This window comes from Puma concolor, chromosome A1, assembly GCF_028749965.1.
Source record: "Puma concolor isolate L17-30 chromosome A1, mPumCon1.1.hap2, whole genome shotgun sequence".
In the NCBI taxonomy this organism is placed as follows: Eukaryota; Metazoa; Chordata; class Mammalia; order Carnivora; family Felidae; genus Puma; species Puma concolor.
The window spans coordinates 126073-150552 of record NC_141667.1 but is presented as its reverse complement, the minus strand read 5'-3'; the positions used below and the strand labels follow the sequence as shown (position 1 = coordinate 150552).

The 24480-nt window shown below is 43.2% G+C and overlaps 1 protein-coding gene across 2 annotated transcripts in view; it reads right to left on the bottom strand.

Moving 5' to 3' along the window:
* SDHA (succinate dehydrogenase complex flavoprotein subunit A) overlaps positions 1-24480 on the bottom strand; it is a 30053-nt gene that overhangs the window by 4659 nt on the left and 914 nt on the right. The window contains exons 2-12 of one of the 2 annotated variants that reach the window (XM_025923443.2): positions 18255-18344; positions 16863-17024; positions 14526-14669; positions 14078-14242; positions 13047-13195; positions 12266-12390; positions 9862-10030; positions 8829-9024; positions 7849-8020; positions 4747-4865; positions 178-289 (exon numbers count right to left, since the gene is read on the bottom strand). In XM_025923443.2, coding sequence (XP_025779228.1) covers positions 178-289; positions 4747-4865; positions 7849-8020; positions 8829-9024; positions 9862-10030; positions 12266-12390; positions 13047-13195; positions 14078-14242; positions 14526-14669; positions 16863-17024; positions 18255-18344 — 1603 coding nt within the window. The remainder of the gene's footprint in view (positions 1-177; positions 290-4746; positions 4866-7848; positions 8021-8828; positions 9025-9861; positions 10031-12265; positions 12391-13046; positions 13196-14077; positions 14243-14525; positions 14670-16862; positions 17025-18254; positions 18345-24480) is intronic. The other variant, XM_025923444.2, reaches the window with a different exon arrangement.

The window sequence follows — 24480 nt, the reverse complement described above, 5'->3', positions numbered from 1 at the left end:
AGAGACAGGATCCAGTCAGATGGGTACTCCAGGCTGTAGCTATGGGCTTGCCAGCATCCACACAAATAGCAAGGACGGGTAAGTCAGCACTAAGTGGGATGGACAGGACCCTGAGGCAGCCTCCCTTGCAAATGCCCAGCACCCCAATTGTGTGCAGGGGCCCACAGAAATGCTCACCTCGGTCAAATGTCTTCAGATGTTTTAGGTCTCCATAGAGCTGGCTGATTTTCTCACAACCTTCCTGTAACACACTTCCCACACGGAACACTGCGGCATGATTTTGCATCGACTGTAACACAAAATACCATTTGTAAATCTTCAATTCATATGAAAAGCCATGCCAAGAACCATTAAACCCTTTAGATTTTTTCTTATGCATTTCACCTTTTTAAAAAAGATTTTATTTTATTAAAAAACAATTTTTTTTTTTAAAACGTTTATTTATGAGACAGAGAGAGACAGAGCATGAACGGGGGAGGGTCAGAGAGAGAGGGAGACACAGAATCTGAAACAGGCTCCAGGCTCTGAGCTGTCAGCACAGAACCCGACGCGGGGCTCGAACTCACGGACCGCGAGATCATGACCTGAGCCGAAGCTGACCGCTCAACTGACTGAGCCACCCAGGCGCCCCAAAAAAGATTTTATTTTTAACACAAGGCTCGAACTCACAAGCCCAAGACCAGGAGTTGCACGCTCCACTGACTAAGCCAGCCAGCCATGGCTCATTGTGGTTCTGATCTGCATTTCCCTGATGATGAGTGACATTGAGCATCTTTTCATGTATCTGTTGGCCATCCCATAGGTCTTCTTTGGAGAAACATCCATTCAGCCCTTCTGTCCATTTCTTAGGCTGTTTTTGCACTACTGAGTTGTAGGAGTTCTTTATATATTTTGGGATATTAGCCCCTTATCAGACATATAATTTGCAAATATTTTCTCCCATTCTATACGAGAAAACTGTTTTACTGTTTTCAGTGTACTGATTTTTCTCCTCCTTGGTTAAATTTATTATTCCCAGGTATTTTATTCTTTCTGATACAATTGTAAATGGTATTATGTTCTTAATTTCTCTTTCAGAAGATTTATTCTTTGTATACAGAAACAACAGATTTTTATGTATTGATTTTGCATATTTCAACACTACTGAATTCACTTACCAGGTCTAAGTTTTTTTGGTGGAGTCTGTGTCAAATATGATCTGATACATCTATAAATAGTGACTTTTACTTCTTCCTTTCCCATTTGGACACCTCTTATTTCTCTTTCCTGCCTGACTGCTCTAGCTAGGACTTCCAGTATTGTGTTGAACGAAGTGGTAAGAGTGAACATTGTTGCTCCTCCTGTGTTAAGACGAAAAGCTTTTAGCTTTTCACCACTGAGTGTGACAGTAGCTGTGGGCTTGTCACATATGGCCCTGATTACACTGAGGTACATTCTCTCTATACCTGCCTTGTTGAGAGTTTTATCATAAATAGATGTTAAATGAAGTTCTGATTAATGCTTTTTTATTATTTTATTAATTTTTTTAACGTTTATTCATTTCTGAGACACAGTGAGCAGGGAAGGGGCAGAGAGAGAAGGAGACACGGGATCTGAAGCAGGCTCTAGGCTGAACTGTCAGCACAGATCCCGACGTGGGGCTTGAACCCACGAACTGCGAGACCATGACCTAAGCCGAAGTCAGACGCTCAATTGACTGAGCCACCCAGGCACCCCAATGCTTTTTAAATTTTTTTACTGTTTATTTTTTAAGAGATAGAGTGTGAATGGGGAAGGGGTAGAGAGAGAGAGAGAGAGGGAGATACAGAATCCGAAGCAGGATCCAGGCTCTGAGCTGTCAGCACAGAGCCTGATGCAGGGCTTGAGCCCACGAGCAGTGAGATCATGACCTGAGCCGAAGTCAGTCACTCAATTGACTGAGCCACCCAGGTGCCCCTGATAAATGCTTTTAAAACATGATTCTATGTTCCTATTAAGTACATGTCTTAAATCCATGTCCATTATTTAAAATGGAACATTGTGCATTTAGGGAAGGCAGTTTGTGGAACTTGGCCAAGATCTGTGATTCCAAGCAGACTTACTTCTGAGGCATAATGTACTGAGTGGTGGCAGAAAGGTGTAAGGGTTCCACCTTCGAATTCCCAAGGAGACAGCAGTTCCTAGACTTGCTCCACCCTCGAGATCTGGTGGTAAATGTTCTAGGAGCAGCAGGTGGCTCCTTGCTGACACAAACTAAGAAGTGCTAAGATTATGAGGTGGTCTGCAGTGAGCCTGGAGTGGATGGTCATAAAGTAGAGGGAGAAGTGAGAAGCCTGGGAGCGTTCCCTGGTGGACTTCTGGTTAAATACTGTAAAAACTCCTCATGTGTCAAATTCCTGTATGGTTTTCTTGTTTATGCTCATAAGAAATGGGACATGAAATAAAACTGAAATTTATTTTAGGATCTACCTTTGTTTCCTATCACTCACCGAATGACCTTTCATCACGCTTGAAAAACCCCTTTATCCCGTGCTTAATCACAGCGTGTGCCTGGGCCTACTTCTGGACTCTATGCAACTGATCTAGATGTCTCCTTCTCTATCACAGACTAACACAGCTTGTTGACTTAGTTCTATTTAACAGATACCTCATCTATTTCTTTAGAATGATACATAATTTAAAAATTATAAAGCATACCATCAAACGTCTTGACTTTTCAGCAAAAGCAAAGGGAAAAAGCTATCTCAGAATCTAGTAAATGTTAATTAAAACATTCTTTTATGTTCTTCAGCACTCATGTTGTCATACTCTTTAGGGTTAGGTTTATTCAAGGTATTTTAAACTTTTTGGCTGCACTGTGAAGATCATTTTCAAATGGATTACTGCAGGTATACTGGAAAGCCACTCATTTTTATATATGAATCTTTTATCCAGATGCTTTACTTCATTCTTGTTTTTATTAGTTTTCCACTTACCATCTTGGAATTTTTAATTGTATCAGTAAGCAATAATTTTGTCTACTCCTTTTCAATACATTCGTCATTTCTTTTCTCTTTCTTACTGTATTTACTGGAATCAGCAAAATGATTACTCCGTCCCCCAACTCAAATGTACATTCCACGAGGGCAGGATTTTTTGTTTTCTTTGGATGACTCCGGCATCTAGAATACTGCCTGGCACACAGCAGATACCAATTCAGATGGTCCCTAACCTATGAGGGTTTGAGCAATGATTTTTCAACTTTACAAGGAAACAAAAGGGATCTGCATTCAGAGAAACCGTACCGGGAACTGTCACCTTTTCCCAGGCTAGCAGTGTGCATTAGGGCGCACTCTCATGACTCTGGGTGGTGGTAGCAGCTGCAGCTCCCACTGAGCCCCATGATCCTGAGGCTCAATAACCATCTCCACTCACACAACCACTGTTTTTCACTTGCAGTACAGTATTCAATAAATTACGTGAGACAGACCACACCCTGTTATAAAATAGGCTTCATGTCAGATGAACTTTCCCTACTGCAAGCTAAGCTAGGTGCTCTGAGCACATTTAAGGCCAGCTAGGCGAATGTTCAGTAAGACAGGTGTGTTAAATGCATTTTTTCAGGACATAACCCCATTGTAAGTCAAAGATCTGTACGTGCCTTATTTAGTGGGAATACCTCTAAGGTTTCCTATTTCAAAATCTCTCATGGATTCACCATTTCCATATCCAAACGGAAGTTCCTACTATCCAGTGCAATGATTACATCTGTCCTAGCTGGCCTCCCAACTCCTGGTATCAGTACCCCACAAAAGTCCTGCACAGATCACTTGACTGGTTTCCTTAAACATACCTTTGTCCTTCACACGTGCTATTTGCCTTACCTTTCCAGGAAGCCTCCCTGAAGCTCAGTCTCACCTGAACACAGAACCACACAGTCCTATAAAAGCTGCATGGTGCAACTTTTGGTGGTGAGCATTTGTGCCACTGGACTCCTTATCAGAATGTGACTAAAGCAAAGGGTGGCTTCTTTTTGGAAAATGCCTCCACAAATTCTTACAAATAATTTCAGTGGACAGAGATCTTACTTATGGACCAAGGATCTCTGTAGTCGAAGAACCTGATGGATCCCTAGCTGTTTTACATACTACTTTTATTGATCTAACCCTGCGTTATCCAATGCAGTAACCATGTGTAGCGATTTATATTAAATCGAAACTGAATAAAACTCAGTTCTTTAGTCACGCTAGCCACATTTCACATGCTGCACAGTCACATGTGGTCAAAGACACATGTTCCCATCCTCAGAGAACATCCCATCAGACATGCTGATCTAGAAGATAAATACTGTGACGACAACTAGTGCACAGATTACCATTTCCTCCCAAAACCCACACTCTCCACTCTTCCTGACTTTATTTAGGGGATAATATGGCCCCAGTTTAAAGACATTTCCCAGAGTTGCTAGAAGCTGGGTGTGATGATAGGATTAACTTCTTGGCAATGAGATGTGCTGGGCTTTCAGGAAGCCTGGTATAAGGAAGTTCCCAGCCGGGACCTTCTTGGACCTTCCACTCTCTCTCCCCCTTCAGGCTGTGACATACACACAACAGAAGAGAGGGTCTGAGGAGCCACATACAAGCACGGTGGGATGTAGAAGTTGTAGTTTCCGCCCTGGGCTGCTACCTGCGGCCTTCTGTGTGCAATGTGTCCTCTTGCTACTCAACCTGGGCCTGGCACAGGACTGTGGACACAATGGCCTGCTCACTTCAGAGCACAGGTGCTTACCTTCTGCATGTTGAGTCGTAGTTCTGATGTTCTTAGGGTTCCATCAGCAAACCTCAACTTATCAAGATTCATGACAGACTCTTCTCCAGCATTTGGTTTAATTGGAGGAACTTTATCTCCTTAAAAAATATACAAACAAAAAGCTAGAATTTAATGGCTTTTGGAAAATGTACCCGTAACCTGAGCCAATGTTCCACCCAAGCCACCCTTTAACTGAAGCACCACATATTGACTTGGGGCCGTAAACATATAAAGACAAAATTTCTGGCAAAGAGGAGGTATCCAGTAAGAAATCTTTGAACAAAACAGAAACTATTCTTAAGCTTAAAAATTAGATTTATGCAAAGACACCTTGCAGTATTACTCTACAGAAGGGAGAACTGGCACCTTCAGGTAGTGAGCAGTTTCCAACAATTCTGCCACCACCACCCACGTGGTCCTCATTCAAAGACGAGGGAGGACCTGGTCTGGCACGTTTAAAAGTCTCTTGCTGATTCAGACCCCTATATCTGCTTACCCAAACCTCAAGATTTGCTCTTCTTGCTTTTCTAAAAAATAAAGATAAATGTTTTGAAGATTTTTTAAAGGTTTTTTTTGGGGGGGGTAACATGTTTTGAAATGTATTTTTTTCAAGAGGTAAAAGGGGCAGAAGGTATGAAAAACAGGAAACAAAGGTTTGCAGGTAAAGTTGGGCTGCTCACAGCTGCTCTCTGCAAGGGGCCTGGGCACTGGTCTCTCATGTGACATGCCCCAATTTTAGGCTGGTTACAGTTTCTTCTTTTTCTTCTTCTTCTTCTTTTTTTTATAATGTTTATTCATTTTTGAGAGACACAGAGTACAAGCGGAGTGGGGCGGGGGAGACACAGAATCCGAAGCAGGCTCCAGGCTCTGGGCTGTCAGCACAGAGCCTGACACGGGACTCGAACCCACAAACTGTTATATCATGACCTGAGCCGAAGTCAGACACAACTGACTGACCCACCCAGGTGCCCCTGGTTGTGGTTTCTTCTGCTTTTGTTTTTAACGTTTTTAAAAAGTGATCATTTTGGGGCGCCTGGGTGGCGCAGTCGTTTAAGCGTCCGACTTCAGCCAGGTCACGATCTCGTGGTCCGTGAGTTCGAGCCCCGCGTCAGGCTCTGGGCTGATGGCTCAGAGCCTGGAGCCTGTTTCCGATTCTGTGTCTCCCTCTCTCTCTGCCCCTTCCCCGTTCATGCTCTGTCTCTCTCTGTCCCAAAAATAAATAAACGTTGAAAAAAAAAAAAATTAAAAAAAAAAAAAAAGTGATCATTTACCAAAATTATTTTTCTTTAGGTGCATAGTTCTACAAATGTTGACACACGGTATGGATTCCTGTAACCATCATAATAGGATCCAGATTAGGGTTTAAACATTTTAATGTTTAAAATATTCGTATTTGGGAAAATATAGTGATGCTTTTCCTTTTTGTTTTTAAAAGTTAAAGTATAATTATCATTTTTGGTGTAGAGTTTTGCACATTTTGCCCCACAGAGTCACACAAGCTCCACCATGAGCAGGACGGCAACCACCAAGCCGTGTTATTCCCTAGTTCTGTCTCCTCCAAGATGTTATGTAAATAAAGTTAGATGTATGTATATAGCCTTTTAAGCTTGGGTCATACAACCTAATATGTTTTGAAATGCATTTGTGTTGTTGCACGTAGGAGTAATTTGTTCCTTTTTACTGCTAAGTTTAAAAAACTTTTTAAAACTGTATACTGATCCTTCAGATATAAAAGTACAAGATATTCATTTTTTCTAACAATATTAAAAAAAAATTTTTTTTTTTTTTTTGAGAGTGAGAGTGAGAGAGAGAGAGAGAGAATGAGTGCGTGCATGAGCAAAGGAGCAGAGGGAGAGAATCCTGAGCAGGTTCCAAGCCCCTGATGTGGGGCTCAATCCCATGACCCTGGGATCAGAGTCAGATGCCCCGAAAGTAAAGATATCTTACAAAACTTCCTTTTTCTCTTTTCCAAAGAAAAGAAACCTCAAATTTTCTGCTTTCCTCTGAGATCTGATTTTAGGCTTCACTGCTATAGTGAAATGAGCATCAGATTTGGTATCAGACCAGGTGGGTTCAACTCCTGCCTCTGCAGCAAACACTGGGACAGGGCCCCACATCTGCCCTTCACAGCCTGGACTTGTAGTCAGAGCAAGGGGGAGGGTGTCTGAAAATACAACTGTCCTTCTCCTTACATGTATCTGCTAACTGCAGACGTAAAGGGAAGCACGGCATGGTATACTAAGGGCTGTGTTTAACTAATGGGATAGTAAGATTTTCACCAACTTAAAGTCCATACGAAAAGCTTTTGTGCAACAAAAATAGCACAACTGATACGAAATAGTCACCGTCAATGAAGCGTAACGAGAAGAGCAGAGGCCTGGGGATCCCACGACACTCCCCTTGGGAACAGTGACTTCCCCTCACATGTTGTTCTGAGCAAATGGGCCAACACAATCTACATGAAGACCCTCTGAATGTCAAAGTGACAGTAAGTGTCCTGTTCACAGTGGGACTCACCCTTCTAGCACATGGCATTTTTTCCTCAGCAGATTATTTTAACAGAAGAACGCAATCACTGACTTGAATCCACTGTATCAATGCAGGGACGGATATGACCCAATCCTCTGTTTTGTGTACATTATGTCCTCCCTTTCTGCTTTAATAGGGTATTTATATTTTGTCTTTAGAATCTAAATTACTTTTCCATAAGTACTGAAAACTACTCTATCGTCATACCTGTTTAAAATATTTCACTACAAATAAGTAATTTATACTGAGCAAGCAACTATGTGATAAACCTCCCCTTAAAATAACTCCCTAACAATGACTTTTCTAAGCAGAACACAAGGACTATAGGACAGAACCTGACCAAAACCAGGTTACCTTCTTAATTGTTAAGACCCTCACCCAACCTGTGTCTAGTCTCAAGTCTATCACCATATAAATCTCTGATTGCCCCGTTTCCTCACGTATGGGGGGTAAAAAGAGACTACCCCCTCCATGATCACTAAACAAATTTCCAATTACAAATCAAGACATGGCAACCTCTTGCCTCCTGAAACAGCCTGGAGAAACACATACCGGGTCTGCAGGACTCCGCGATACTCAGGGCACACGCCCGACCAAAGACAACCAGATCCAAGAGTGAGTTTGCCCCAAGACGGTTGGCACCATGCACGGAGGCGCAGGCAGCCTCCCCACAGGCATACAGGCCGGGCACGATCTGATCCTGGCCATTCACATGCCTCAGAACCTGTGGAAGGAAGACTGAAGACTTAGGAGCAAAGTCTGCACAGGACTGCTTCCTGCGGTGGGGTGTCTGCATGCAGGGGCAGAGGGAGGAGGGCAGGTGAAGGCCAGATCTGCTCTCACCTACAGGGAACTCTCTGTGTCAGTCCAGTGTCCGCCCTCTGCACCCAGACACTCAGCCACCCCAGGCCAAGAGAGATCAAAGGATCCCATGTGGCAGCACCTGTGATTTTAATCCCACACCTACTGCTCACGGGAAACCTCACTCACCACCTCTGATCCCCTACTCCCTCACTCTGACTCTGGATTCGAATGAAGGGAAGGGAGTAGGGCAGACTTGAGTTGTAACTCAGATGCTTCCAGCCTATTACTCATCTATGAACATAATCTCCAGTCACCTCGCCTAAGGACAGGCCAAAAAAGTCAAGAACCAAAAAGCTCTGGGTGAACTACAAACCCTCGAAGGTACTTGTTGTAAAGAGAATACAATTTACAAGGCTGCAGTAAAAGTAACAAGAGATCATACGGTAAAATAAATTATAAGCTGGGAAAAACAATGATATTACATCTATGACTGTCTACTATGGAGGGATCAGTAAGTTATCAGTAACTACTCATCACTATGGAGTGAAAAGTGAAAGCTGAAAGGTGGCCGAGCCCCCTGCCCTCTGGCAGCATCTACTCAAGGGAAGTGCAGCCTGTACAACAACACAGTGCCTTCTGAGGAAAACGTCGGTCTTCTCTGAGCTCGCAAGGGCACCTGTATCATTCCCGCCCTCTTTCCCACTGTGGAAGGGTCTTGGTTTGGTCACCTGCCCCTTGTAGTTGGTGGGAATGCCGCCCATGTTATAATGCACGGTGGGAAGGACGGGGATGGGCTCCTTGGTGACATCTACACCTGCGAAGATCATGGCCGTCTCTGAAATGCCAGGCAGCCGTATGGCCAGCTGCTCTGGGGGTAGGTGGTGCAACTGCAGGTAGACGTGATCTTTTTCAGGGCCACAGCCTCTGGTGGAAAAGGACATCACGGTGTGAGGCAAAAAACGGCAATTACAGAAAATGTGAGACTATGAGTTTCACATTTTTTTATGCTGTACAAAATTTCCCTTCACTTGTGGCCATCCATTCTTCACATCTCCTCTGAGCACCTGCTCTGTGACAGGGTAGACTGAATGTGGTAGGGCACAGCCAGAACATGGACAGACTTCCAGCCCTCACTGAGCTCATACTCTAGTCTTAGGAAGTCACAATTAGCTGTTTTCCTTGGTAAATGCATTAGAAAGTCCTTTTAATGCAAACACTCCAAATATAAAATCTCTAGAAGTTATAACATCAAAGATACAAGAAAGATCACCATCGTAAGGCAGCGCTGGCACTCAAGAGCCTGCACAGTGAAGGTCTCGAACGCATGTGGGTCCCCAAACAGCATCGAAGGCCCATATGCTAACTTAGGTTGTGGGCATGTGTGTCTTGCTCCCCCACACAGAGTGTCTGTCTCTATCATAACACTCATAGTGTCTTGCTCCCCCACACAGAGTGTGTCTCTATCATAACACTCATACACACAATTGATGTTCTACAGATTTGAGAGAGACTGAAGTCAAACCAGCTTAACTTCCCAAAATGTAGGTTTTTAGAGGGATATCATAAATTGACAAACAACCATCAGAGGGGAGGAGAGGCAGCCTACACAGAGTTGGGTGGGGTAGGTGAGTTGCTAAAACTCACACAGAAGCCACACCAGCCCATGTGCACATGTAGACATGAATAGCAACGACCCAAGAGAAAGGAGGGTGTGCATGTGTGTGTGTGCACTCAGACACCTTTGGATAGAATGACACAGACCTTCCTTCACGTATTTCCAGAGTCATGGACCGAGACACGACGTCTCTGGATGCCAGGTCCTTTGCAACCGGGGCATATCGCTCCATGAATCTTTCGCCTTGACTGTTAATGAGAATGCCTCCCTCTCCACGGCACCCTTCTGTAATGAGACAACCGGCACCATATATACCTGCAAAGAACCCAGTTAATTAGATGATTATAACCTAACAATTGCTAGGTCAATATTTCAAATGCAAATTTTTTTCCAATACATTTCTGGGGGTGGAAAGGAAAAGGTTATGCAAGGGTCATGATGCTCACAACAGAATAAGACAAAGGACAGGTTAAGTAAGGAATAGTAGGAAGTTTTGACAACAAAAAGCACCAATGAAGCAGCAGTGAGGAGAAAGGGCAGCTAATGTAGTAACAACACAGCTTGGCTGAATATTCCAATTCCAACAGCTTTTCAGCTTTCAGCACAACCAAGCATGAGTTAAATATCTCAGGTTTTGTTTTAATTGTAGAATGTTCATTTGTAGCATGAAATTGTGACTAGGTAAGAAAAACCAGCTTGGAAAATTCGTATCTAAAAATTGGTTAATGGGGCGCCTGGGTGGCTTAGTCGGTTGAGTGTCCGACTTTGGCTCAGGTCATTATCTCACAGTCTGTGGGTTCGAGCCCCGCATTGGGCTCTGTGCCAACAGCTCAGAGCCTGGAGCCTACTTTGGATTCTGTGTCTCCCTCTCTCTGCCCCTCCCCCACTCATGCTCTGTCTCTCTCTGTCTCTTGAAAATAAATAAAAATAAAAACTTAAAAAAAAAATAAAAAAATAAAAACTGGTTAACAACAGCAATAATTACCACCATTCATACTTATACTGTACTTGCTGTATACAACTCTAAGTTTTGTAACAACCCAGGAAGTATCCCTATTTTCAGAGAGAGCAATGATAGCTTAGGAACTTGTCAGTGTTCTGCAGCTGGGAAGGCAGAGCCAAATGCACACCTGGCAACTAGGCAGGTCTGTGCCCTTAATCTCACTGTCCCTTCAATAAGGAATGCCAAGCACCTGAATTTTAACAAGGAGACAAACACCTATGTCAATGTCACCTGAAAGTTAAAACTGTCATTACCACACCAGAAGAGTTTTCTTGCTTTAAGAACAAGAAAGCAGAGGCACATGAGTGGCTCAGTTGGCTAAGCATCTGACTTCAGTTCAGGTCATGACCTCACGGTTGGTGAGGTCGAGCCCCAGTCAGGCTCTGTGCTGACAGCTCAGGGAGCCTGCTTCGGATTCTGTGTCTCTCTCTGTGCCCCTCCCCTGCTCACACTGTCTCTTTCTCTCAAAAATAAACAAACTTTAAAAAAAAAAAAAAAAAAAAAAAAGAACAAGAATTTCCTGGAGCACCTGGGTGGCTCAGTCGATTGTGTTTTGACTCTTGATTTTGGCTCAGGTCATGATCTCACAGTTTGGGAGACAGAGCCCCAAGTCAGGTTCCATGCTGACAGGACGGAGCCTGCTTGGGATTCTCTCTCTCCTGGTCTCTCTGTTCCTCTCCCGCTCACATGTTCTCTCTCAAAATAAATAAGTAAACTTTAAAACAAAACAAAAACCCCCAAAACCAGTATTAAAAAACTACCTAAAACATTTTTTACTTTTTATCCCTGCCAGGGATCAGAAAAAAATATACTGACAGAGCAAAGAGAAAACCCAGGTCTGGTTCTTTAGCATGGTGGGAGGCTACTCCCACAAAGTGTGGTGTCCCCTCAGTTGACAGGTCAGAAAAGCAACTAGAAACAAAGTCCAGATTGAGACTTGCCTGTCCCAAGAGGCAGATCTCTCTCTCCACTTCATATCTGAATAACGAACTCTCTCAATTCTGCACCTGCAGCCTAGACCTCCCGTCTGAACTCCACATTTGCACACTCAACTGTCTGAGGACGCAAGATGAGCTCAATGTGCCCACAACTGGCACCATGGTCATTAACATCTCAGGGGGCCGCATCTGCCATAGCTCGTCCCGACTTTATACTCTACTGGACAGCCTGATGTTTTCCCTGGAACACTGGAATCTGCCCATGCCACAACTCTGATCAACAGCTCTCGGGACATTCACTCAGGAAACACTGATGAGGTCCTACTATGTGCCAGGCACTGTGAACTGCAGCACCTGTCCCCACCTCCGGGAGCTGACAATCGAGTTGGGGAGAGGGACACTGAACAGTCTTTACATAAAGCTCCAGCTTTACGACTGGAGCAGGTATCGCCAAGGCAAGGTGGTGGCCTAAACTGCCTCGGGAGAAATGGAAAAAACTTCCTTGAGCAAATGACAAGCTGGGCTCTGAGAATGTGCTAGTGTGTGGGACTACAGAGGGGCATCGAGAGGTATGAGAGTCCTGACCCCATGAAAGTGGTCCCGTCCTACCTGTGGGGTGAAACTGAACGAACTCCAAGTCCTGGCAGGGAAGGCCTGCCCTGGTGACCATGGCGGTGCCGTCACCGGTACTGGTGTGGGCAGATGTGCAGCTGAAGTAGGTGCGCCCGTAGCCTCTGGAAAACAGACGGGCCAGCAGAGAGAAAGCAGTGACACATGGTGTCCCGTCAGGATCGCCTTTCTAGTGGCACCAGAGTGGACAGAGCAGCCCGCAGCACCGTGACAGGTGCTGTCTGCACGCACTACCCTGGGCAACTGGGGTGGGAGCCTGGGAGATGGAGGAGGCACTCTCATTTATACTTCAAGGCACTGTCATGCTATCTGAACGACCTCCCTGAGAAGCGTGTGCTGCTTTAATGCTGAAATTTTTGCTTTTTATGGACTCACTCTTGTAAAGCGTTAAAATAACGGACTGACAATGTAAGAAATGTAATTTAGTTTCATCATGTGAACAAACAGCACTTATCTACACCAGAAATCAGTATAAACATAGTGTCCACTAAAGCAAAAGACAGGTTAAGCCAGGAAGTGTCACGTGACTCTCCAAACCTGTTTCCTCAAGGGTCCTCTCAGGTGCAAACTGAAGACAGATACTTCCTCACCCACCTGAGGCAGGTGCTATGATTGTCCCCTTTGGAGACATGGAACTGAGACTGGCAAAGCTTATTATGCTCCTGGGTTAGGTCACTGCCTCCATTTTTTTTTTTTTTTTTAAAGAAACTCGGAGACCCAACTTTCCTACAGAAAAACTAAATACAAGTTAGACTCCTACCCAGTAGCTACAACAGTGTTCTTTGCTCTTATGCGATGGATGGACCCGTCTTCTATGCACAGCGCAATAACACCACGACATTCTCCATTTTCCATCAGGAGATCCAAGGCAAAATACTCTACAAAATAGCTGGTATCATATCGCAGAGACTAAAAAACATGAAAGAAAAAAGAATCCCACAGTTTCAATTGCATTAGGGTGTTAAACTAACATTTCAGCAACACTGCTCATATGAACAAGTCAAGGGCTCTGATGTGGTGTGTAACAAATGGACAGGGTAAACCCTGGGCTGCAAAAGAAGCCACAGACTTTACTTGCATCAACCACAGTGCTGATGCTGTTGTGGATCAACACAAAAGGTACCCTGCTCTCAGCTGTATGATCAGATCAGATCAGACCGTAAGAAGGACATACACATGTCATGCATGTCAGAGAAGATGCTGTAGCTGCTCAGTAAACATGAAGGGCTCTCACAAAACCACCAGCTCCCCAACATGACACAGTATGCTGCAGGATGGGCAGATCCTGTCACACGTGTGTCAATGCACTCAGCCGAAGCTGCCACCAGGGTCCTAACATTTGCAAATCAAGAATCTGTCCCCATTTGAGAGCAAGAATTCAGAATACTGATTATTATGAATCAGAGTTATTCCAAATATTGATTACTTGGCTATGCCAAAGTAGGCCCTGATTATCCAGTAACTACTGTCCCCCAAACCTTAGTCCAGTTTGAACACTTAAGTATTAAATCAATTAGTTCAGGAACTCAGAGGTGCTGAGTCCTAAAATACTTGCTCTGTTTTTATACTTTCGGTATGGCAGATCAATTTAATTTTCTAAAATAGACACTTTCAAATTAACAATTAACAAATATACATCCTGCCATGTTAGTCTGCTGTTTATTAAGCAACCCCAGGGCTGACATGCTGACCTTCTGACCTGTCCCAGAGTGGCCTGTTTCCAGCTCATCACCACATGCCTGGCCTGACCAGACCATGTCCTGTCACCCCATGCACCCAGGGTGGCCTCACCCTTCCATACAACGTGTGCAGCAGCGAGTGGCCAGTGCGGTCAGCCACACAGCAGCACCGATGGGCCTGCCCGCCTTTCCCAAACTTGAGGCTCTGTCCACCAAAAGCGCGCTGGTAGATCCTCCCATCTTCAGTTCTGCTGAATGGCATGCCATAATTCTCCAGCTGTGAAATATGAAAACAAACACCTAGGACCTTGAAGGAATCGGGATATTCATCGCTAATTTACACTAAACAATTTCAACATAAACCTGTAAACCCAAGCCAATACGTTCTATGAAAATTTCAACACTTCAGGAAAAGAGAAAAACTTTGTTATTAAATGAACTGAATGGTTAATGATAGGAAAGATTTCCCTTGTTACATCAACTCGTTACCATTCCTTGGGCCGACCACATTTGCCTCGACCTCTCTTTTCTGCCAGAAACAGACCATGCAAGGACAGTACCTCTACCACGGAAGCAGGGGCCTGCTCTGTCATGTAGTGGATGGCATCCTGGTCCCCCAGCCAGTCGGAGCCTTTCACAGTGTCGTAGAAGTGCCACCTCCAGTTGTCCTCCTCCATGTTCCCCAGAGCAGCATTGATCCCTCCCTGTAAACACAGGGCAGACTTACAAGCTACGAAAGGGAACCCTGGACCTTCCAGGCCCATCCCCCTTCCACCCACTGCCCAAAACTGGATTCAGAGAAAGCCAACTAATTTTGACAACAACGGCATGTGAGGGACCTGACTGCAGTCCGATTGGTTACAGGACCGTCCTGAGCAGGGAGAGGCATGACAGATGCCAAATCTTACCTCCCTCAGCCTCAGTGCCCTTACCCATGAAGGGACATGAAGCTGAACTCGAGAGCCATCTGGAGGGTTAAGTGAGGTTTTATGTGCAATGCTCGTCACCTCCAAACCTGGCACATAAAAGGTACTGAGCAAATCTATCTGGGATAATTTTATGACAAAATGTTCCCAGTGGCATTTATGGACATGTGTTAAAGAAGTACTTACTGTCAAGGAATAAACTCTAAACTCAGAGTCACATTCTCTACCGTGTCTGTCTCTCAGAGTCACAGAAAATGGCAGTACAGGGACAAATGTAACACTCACACTTTTCCTCCCCAACTTAAAACCGGATTACTCATCTCTTTTTGAGAAGAAAAGGCACATTTTCTGACTTCCCTCTTTTTTGCAAATGTTCCTCAATCAAGCTTCTGAGTCAAGCAGACCCATGCAGGAATTCTTTCCCCGCTTGGTGCTGCTGTGCCTCAGTTTCCCATTATGTTTCAGTTATCAAGAAAAGAGTCACCAGCACAAAGCCAGGAACCCTGACAAGACAAGCAGCAAAAGTCACAAGTTATTTCCTCCTCCTTCTCCGACCCCACCGATTGTAAACCCAAACACAGTCCTAGTAAAAACTGTTAAGTACCAGAGTAGTAGCAGAAGAGAGAAACCTAGTTTAAAATAACACTAAATACTTGGCCCAGTGCACATGTCCATGCTATTATTTTATTGCTACTATTAGTAAGAATCAGGGCCACAGACAGCTGGTCTTCCAGGAGTCCCAAGAAATACAATTTTGTTTTTCTAAAGTAATCTCAGGGCGCCTCAGTGGCTCAGTCGGTTGAGTGTCCAACTTGATCTCAGCTCAGGTCTTGATCTCAGGGTCGAGAGTTCAAGCCCCATGCTGGGCTTCATGCTGGGCACAGAGCCTACTCAAAGAAAAATAAAAAGCAATCTCTATACCCAACCCAGGGCTCTAATTCACGACTCTGAGATCAAGAGTTGCACGCTCTACTGACTGACCCAGCCATGTGCCCGTCCCCCCAGGAGTACACTTTAGACTTGCCCAGTCCCCACCTGTCTTATCCCCCCAATTAAACCTTACTTTCTCCAACCAGCATTCAAGTTAAGCTATCCATTTCTAACTTTTTATTGTTTTAATATTGCACTATCTGAATATACTATTATTTCTCATTATTTAGACTTATGTTTACATCCATTTTTCCTTTTAGACACAATGTAATCTTCAAAAGTATGTATTATTTATTTTTCAGTTTATAACACATAGTTTTAGAACAAAGTATCTGTGTAGCAAAGTGCCTGAAGAATGTTGCTGCATGCTGAATACAGGCTACAACAGTAATTAGGGTGGCGTTTACTGGTTCTGGAAAGTTACCCCACACTCTGCTATCTCTATAAGGAAATATGTTCCAAATACTGGAAAAAACAGTTCAATTCATTCCAGTTTTGGAATACTACCTGTATACAACCTGCGTACCACCTACGGTGTGCCAGGAAAGAAAACAAAATTATAAAATCACTGTGTACTTTTTCATCTTACTTTTATCCTCTTCCCTAAATTTTGAGCATTTAAAGGCCAATGTTCTTCTGTCCTGCACATTCATGCCACCAGCAAAGCTCATCATCATCATACTTAACGAGGCCCACGCCAAGGATGCAGCAGGGCCAAGAGAATCAGTCCAGAGACAGGCTCATTTTAGATTGGGAAAGTACAGTGAAGACAAACTATGATGGGGGCCAGAGGATTAGGTGGGTGCTCAGAGAAGACCTGAGTGTCACTGGAGCAGCAGAGCGATAAGAGGCCCTAGGAGTGACTCCGGCAGTGGGGGTGGAGACAGTGTGGGAACACACTCCCAAGGCGAGTAAGCCAGGTGGGTGCAAGGAGCAGAAAGAGACAGGAACATGGCTGGCGTGCAGTGAGAAGGCCTGTGGCAGAAGACTGAGCACTGCTGTGCAGGCGCCAAAACCATTAAGGGGGCCCCTTTCTCTTACCTGGGCTGCAACGGTGTGTGATCTCGTAGGAAAGAGCTTTGTGACGCAGGCCGTGTTAAACCCTGCCTCGGAAAGGCCAAACGCAGCTCGCAAGCCCGCCCCTCCAGCGCCTACCACCACCGCGTCAAATTCATGGTCCACTACCGGGTATTGCGTAGAAATCTGGAAAGGAACAATTCACCTGTCAACCACCCATTTACCTATGCCACACATTGGGAGGTGGGTGCAGTGCAAGAGCTCAGACAAAATGGAAGAAGCGATGAAAGAGCAACCACAGCAGAGGGGCCTCCACCCTGTGCCAGGACCCAGAGTGTGTGGCTGGCACACCCCACACCGACAGGACCGAAACACAGACCCGACGAAGAGGGAGCACGCATCCTAGCACCTGGGACACCCACCATGAAGTGAAATGTTGAAAACAAGAGGTACAGCCTCAAAGCAGGGAACCGTGGAAGCAAAGGAAAGCAACGACACAAATCAAAATATTAGTTCTAAATACGGCTTTCCTACTCCATTTTCCTTTCTGTTCATCTTTTTCCGCTGACAGCCATATATTCATACACATGCTTGTGTGAATCTAAGCTCATAATGCAGTATATAGATCATGATTCTCCACCTGTGGTCAGCAAGTTTCTCAAGAAAAGGTTAATTTTTTTTTTAATGTTTATTTATTTCTTGAAGGAGAGAGAGACAGAGTGCAAGCAGGGGAGGGACAGAGAGAGAGAGGGAGACAAAGAATCGAAAGCTGTCAGCACAGAGCCTGATGCGGGGCTCCAACTCCCAAACCGCGAGATCATGAACTGAGCTGAAGTCGGATGCTTAACCGACTGAGCCGCCCAGGTGCCCCAGTATGTTGTTTTAATTAGGTAGGCACATTCCGATTCATCTGGGCAACTGCCTCAGCACTGAGGACCACCCCCCGGTTTCAGGACCATGTTTGTGTTGGACTGAGAAGGTGCCAACTAGTATTCAGTAACTATTGTGAGCTTGTGAGAAAAGAATTTGTAAACAAATTTTAGTGCCTTCAGCAGAGGACAGAACAGACCCAGTAAACACCAAGAGCCTACACACAAGTGGCTTCAGGGTCCTATGTCATCTGTCACAATGAATAATGTTCAGTGGTCACTGGTATTTTATTATTTTGCTGCTTTAAATTTTAATCTGGTTTATAGATACTTAAGAACCATAAGCAAAAAATGTTAGTAACTATGCTTACATTTGTACTACAGTTAAGTGCTATACACTAAAAATAATTAGAGCATTATTGGAACCAGAATGTTTTCCTTTAAATAAGACCTGTGTATTACTCCAATATATTGAAGACTGGCATAGATCATTATTCCTCTAAGACAAGCATATCATTTATAAGGGAACAAAAAGTTGTAAACTTACTGAATCTGAAACTTTAGCTGAAGACCTCTTATTCCCATCAATAGTGAAGTGAAAACCGCAGGTGCCTGCCTGCCATGTCGCGGGCCACTGCTGAGACAGAGATGGAGAGATGGAGAGCACTTAAGTGTCTTAGAAGAATAACAAATCATCAAAATTTCCCAAGTCATTAACCTTTTTATGTATCCAGCTGCTCCTTCACCTAGACAGCTCACCTGGGGTCCTCTACTTAACCCTGAAGGGTAGAGGCGGACTAAGGACCCAGGGCAGGCCCAAGTGGCAAGGAGTTGGCACTCCGAGAAAAGCTCTTCTAGATGAAGCTTGTCTCCAAGCAGGACACTCACAGACTCAGCAGGAAATGAAAAGGACACAATGTCACGTTCATTTCTTAATTTATGGTTTTTAGTGGACAATGGGAAACCCATCTATTTTGTGAAAGTGGTAGTTTACAATGAAGCACTTTTACTGGATCCATCACGACCCTCTTCACACTATAGCACCACACGTCTGCAAGGTTTTGTGGTTCACTGGAAAAGGCCTGGGATGGTGTATTGGGAGATCCATCTTCTACAAGAGGCTCTACTGCTTATCCTGACACTGGGTACCAGTGGGACCAACCCTTCACTGTGAATGTGAAGACTCCAGGCCTGGAGATGCTCCTGCTTCACCACTCTCCACACCTGCGCTGGGCTGTAGCCACATCCCCTCTCCTCTGTCATTCTCCAGGGTGCTGTTCCCTGTCTGAACACTTGTCCCTGGCCATTCCCTGGCTAATCTCTACAACTCTCCAAGTTTTGGCTTAAATGTTCCATCCTATGAACATTTACTCAAGAAAACTGGTATTAATGGAAGTCACAGCCCAGCCTGAGAGGCCATCTTCTTTATATGAAAACCAACTTATAAGGCATGTCTTTCTGTTCTATGACTGCATTTTAGAGGGCTACTGATAAAATGAAGTGTTAGCAATTTCATGAACAGTTTTAAGAATTAAGTATGTTTAACAATGACAAAGGGGATATGAGAGATGTCTTCGAGTATTCTGCAGTTTGGAAGAGATGCTATTTATTCTGTGGGGTAAAAAAATTATTCTGTAGGACAAACAAGTGGAGAATTCAGGGAGGAGAATTTGGCAAAATACAAAATGAACTCTGAGTGGTTTTGAACAGAAGGACTTTCTTTGAAGATTAATGGCCTCAGGCCAGGCTGGAGGGCTTGGCCGCTTGCAAATGGAGCAGGTGGCTCCAACCTCTAGACTTTCTTTAGCATTTAGGGGCACCTGAGTGGCTCAGTCAGTTAAGCAACTGACTCTTGGTTTTGGCTCAGGTCATGATCTCACAGTTCATGAGTTCTAGGCCTGCATCTGGGCTCTGTGCTGACAGTGCAGAGCCTGCTTGGGATGCTCACTCTCTCCCTCTCTCTCTCTCAAGAATAACTTAAAAATATTTTTTTAGACTTTCTTAAGCACTGAGACCAAATGATGCCTGCCACAAATAGTTGACTTTATGCTAACAGTTCCAATTACAAAGAAGTTTCTTGAATTTCTAAGTAGATCTGAACTGATAAATGCAATATTCTTGAATTCTCCAATTTCAACTTTAAGTATATATGTATTTTTTAATGTTTATTTATTTTTGAGAAAGAGAGAGCACAAGCCAGGGAGGGGCAGAGAGAGAGGGAGACACAGAATCTGAAGCAGACTCCAGGCTCTTAGCTGTCAGTACAGAACCCAACACAGGGCTCGAACTCATGGACCACAAGACCATGATGTGGGCTAAAGTCAGATGCTTAACTGACTAAGCCACCCAAGCGCCCCTAAGTACTTTTGTTTTTATTGACATAAGTCAACTTTTTGTCCAGTAAACGAATTTAAAAACTTAAAAAGAATATTCTTCTGCTTTAGTATAATTTTTAAATGGTAAAAATCACATCTTAACAAAGAACCAAGTCAGCAAAATACAAATGTTCATGAAATTTTAATAAAGTACAAGATAAAGGTAATAGTTCCAAAAAAGAACAATACATTTTACAATACCAAATTGAAATCAAAATAGAAACAGAGAGCCTGTCCCAGCCCCACCACCAACCAAGTAGGAAGGCAAGCCAAGAACACCACGCAACTGTCCCACCTCATCTCCCTCAGAGTGACCTACTGGCTCCACAGCACATCACTGAGTAATGAAGAAAACTTGAAATTGTTTGGGAATTCCAACAATCCAAATGGCCACGTGCACAATTATAAAGTTGTGGTGACAGTACATGGAGAGATTGATCCTATTACAGGAATAGTTATGAAAGTGACTGACCTCAAAGAGTATATGGAGGAGGCAATTATGGAGCCCCTTGATCATAAGAATCTGCATTTGAACATTCCGTACTTTGCAGATGTTGTAAGCATGACAGAAAAAGTAGCTGTATATATTTGGGAAAACCTCCAGAAATTTCTTCCTCTGGGAGTTCTTTTTAAAAGTATATGGGGGTGTCTGGGTGGCTCAGTCAGATAAGCATCTGACTTTGGCTCAGGTCATGATATCACGGTTCATGGGTTCAAGCCCTGCATCAGGCTCTGTGCTGACAGCTCAGAGCCTGGAGCCTGCTTAGGATTCTGTGCCTCCCTCTCTCTCTGTCCCTCCCCCGTTCATACTGGATCTGTCTCTCAAAAATAAAACAAACATTAAAAATAAGATTAAAAAAAAAGTATATTAAATTGACAATAATATTGTAGTCTATAAAGGAAGATAGCTTTTAAGGGTTCATACTGCAGAAAGATTAATTTCTTTCCATATTTGAAAAAAAGGTCTTTATCTCCCTGGACTGTTAAGAAGTCATCACATAATTGTTACACCTCCAATTGTGCTCTGGAGTGCCTGATTTATTGAAATCATTGTGTGTAAGACCCATTGTGAATTCTAAACGATTTTAAAATCAAACTTGTAAAACAACCTAAGTACCATTTAGAGTCTTTTATCTATAGATTAAAAATCCCTTCATTTTCAGTAAAATGTTGTGATGTGGAATAGAAAGGTAAAACAAATGAATTTTTGTTTTTCCATTAGCTCGTATTTAGTATTCATCTTTTTTCTTGGTATAATACGAATGGTCAAAAATGTTTTTAAGACTTATAGTAGGTGAAACTGAAAAAAAAAAAAAAAAAACCCAAAAACAGGACCACACAATCCAGAAACACAGATGACAGACACTTCTTCCTTAATTACATCTTGGGTGTGCTAAAGGCACACGTTTATTCAGTGAAAGTGAGACACACAAATCCCCACAAGCGATTCGTTGTAGGTGGATGTACGAGGATTGATGGAAATAGTGCTTTGGTGCACGTGCAGTTTTGCATAACTTGTTAAAGTATGAAATGCTAATGAGGAACAGCACATTCATTGAACATTTGTTGGAATATGAGTAAACTATTTATTATGTATATTTGTCTATGTTTCCAGATTTTATGGCCACCTGAACAATTTTAATTCAGAAAACTGAAGAATAATCACATATTAAATCCTATAAAAATAATCAACATGAAAAGGACATATTATACTATAAAGCGTCTTTTATATAGTTTTTCCTAATCGATCCCATTTTTGTTCTGATCATTAAACTTACCTGCTTAAGTTGAACTGTAAAAAAGTAAAATAGTAACAGTGAGATTCCCTAAGTATTTATTTCTTCTTTCTAGGATGTTCACGTTAAATAAAGATAGACACACACGGCCATCTCAAACACTGGCAGCTGTTAAAATGAAATCTTTAACAAATTATCATACTATCTCCCTGTGGAAAATAGAATACTAGCTTTTTATCTAAATCGGATTTGAGGAGCAATTTTAGAATCTGGAGAGCCCAAAATTAACCCAATTTGTCTATAAATAAAACTATTTAACATTTTTTGAAGTAAAACTATCAAACATTTTCCAACAGGGAAACGTAAGGAAGCGTGAGGAAATCTGCCTTGGAGGCAGAATTAAAAGAAACAGAGCTTTTAATGACATGAAAGCACAAGTGAATGACTTAAATGGTAAAAGGGAGAAAACTGAAGAGAAGGGCAGAGATATTGAAACCCTTAATCTAGCGAAGTACGGGTCCCCATCTGATAGCATTCACCTATGAATTGCAGACAAGAAACTATTTGTAAGTACAATCTGTATAATAAGAAAAGCAGCCCATAAAGGCTCTGAAAGTGCCTTGGAAGGCCATGGGAAGAACTGAGGATGGGGGAAGATGGTTTAAGCGAACTGAGTCCTCATTCAGAGCCACAAGTCAAAGTCCAAAATGGATGAACATAAGCCTGCACATTAGCTAGAGACATGGAGGTAAATACCAGCGGCCAATAACAGAAACAATTCAGAAGTGATTTCACTGGGGAACGGGTCTGAGGTTAGGAGAGGGTCTCAATCCTTTTCATTTATAAAGCCTCTGTATTCCTTGACTTTTTTTTTTTATAACTATGTGTAATTATTTTCATTAGAAGTTTAAAGGTTTTTAAAACAGGGATGCTTAGAATACAATTCACAAGATTATCGAGCACAGGCTGTAGGTGTAGGTCCTGGCTAGAATGATCACCACACCAGGGCGTCACAGGCTACCTCCCAGAACCCTCATGAAAGAGAAATGGAGTCTATCCAGGGTCTGAACTCTGGTCTGCCTGGCTGGCACCAGATTCAGTACATTCCCCCTAGGTAAGGAGCCTTAGGAAAAATCTCTGGGACTCCAAAATAAGATGCATATCCAGGTTACATATCAAAACCAAGCCACAATTTTTCCAGTGAACCAGGAAAAACATCCCACAGAATGCAGAAATGAATGCCACAGCAGTATAATTACCCCAAAAAGGAAAACAAAAAAGGCTACCACAATGGCCTAAATAATGTAATTCTAGATACATCATTAAACCAAATTCAAAACAATACATTCAAAGAAAAGAAACTGACTTACTCTAGAACAGTACTTTGGATATCCATGTTAAAGAATTTGAAAAATCTCATCTGAAGCAATTAACCAGCAACTATTTAAGGACCTTGCTTTTACTTTTCCTTTCAATACACCAGAACAGTCTGCAAATTATGTCAGTGCATTAAGATAACTAAAAATGAAACCAACGCAAAATAGGTTTGATGATTTTGCAACTTGAAAGCAGCTGTAAATATAAACTTCCTTGGAAACACCAGAGAATTGAACAAAATGAAATCAAGAAAAATTCTCTGTGGATTTTATTCAAATTACCCTCATCATCTACTCTCCGTGCACATTTCTCAGTTGGTGATCATACACTTCGTTGTTGTTGTTCTAAGTTGATGCTTTTGTTTTTGCCAATCTTAAATTCCACTACATATATTGCTTGGGGGCAGAATTAATTTCCACAGGAAAAGCTATCTTCATCAAGATAAAAAGAAGGGTAAATGCTGGCAGCTAATAGTTGATTCAACCAAGATAACTTCCAATCAAGCCAATACAAAAGTACAGGTTTACACACTCTGACCAGTGGTGCTCAGAATCTTATTCTCACTTGCAGCTAGGAGCTCAGAGCTAGAATTCTAGTCCAGTTTACATAAAGGACAACAAGGTCATAAACAAAGGGCAGGCAGGTGGTCAAGGGAGTTCCACAGACTGGAGGGGTCTTGGTCTGCACAAGAACGCTGGGGTGACCGAGGACACACATGTTTAGCTCTTCTCCCAGCACCACCAGTTACTGGTCACTGCACTTAACAAGCAGGAGGCACTAAGAAGTCTGCTCACGTTTGCCGAAGAATACCCCACTGCCCATCCAGCTTGTGGACTTAGAGCCCAAGATGGGCGGGGCGTGGAGAGTGGGGACCTCTGCTCAGGAAGCATCAACCACAGCAGCACGAGAAAGCATTGAAAACGTTCTCTGGCATTGGCAGGATGGCGGAGTTAACCTTCTCACATTTAACTTAATTTTTAGTATCTGTATTTCAAAATGGAGAAAATTGCAGGTATAATTACAGGCATAACTCCAGTCAATACTGTTGAATGCCTCGGTTCCCACTGGGATTTTCACTCTAACTACATTACTAAGTAGGTGGGCAGGCGGATCATATAAAAGAACCCAAACAACAACCCCTCCAAGTTTAGTGTGCTGAAATAAAACCTGAAAAGGTAGATCCTGAAGACGTAACTGTAAGGAGTACATGTGACACAATCCGGTAAGCAAGGGCTCCAGAAGGCACAACCCTGACGGTCATCCACGACTGACCGGAGTCCGGGCA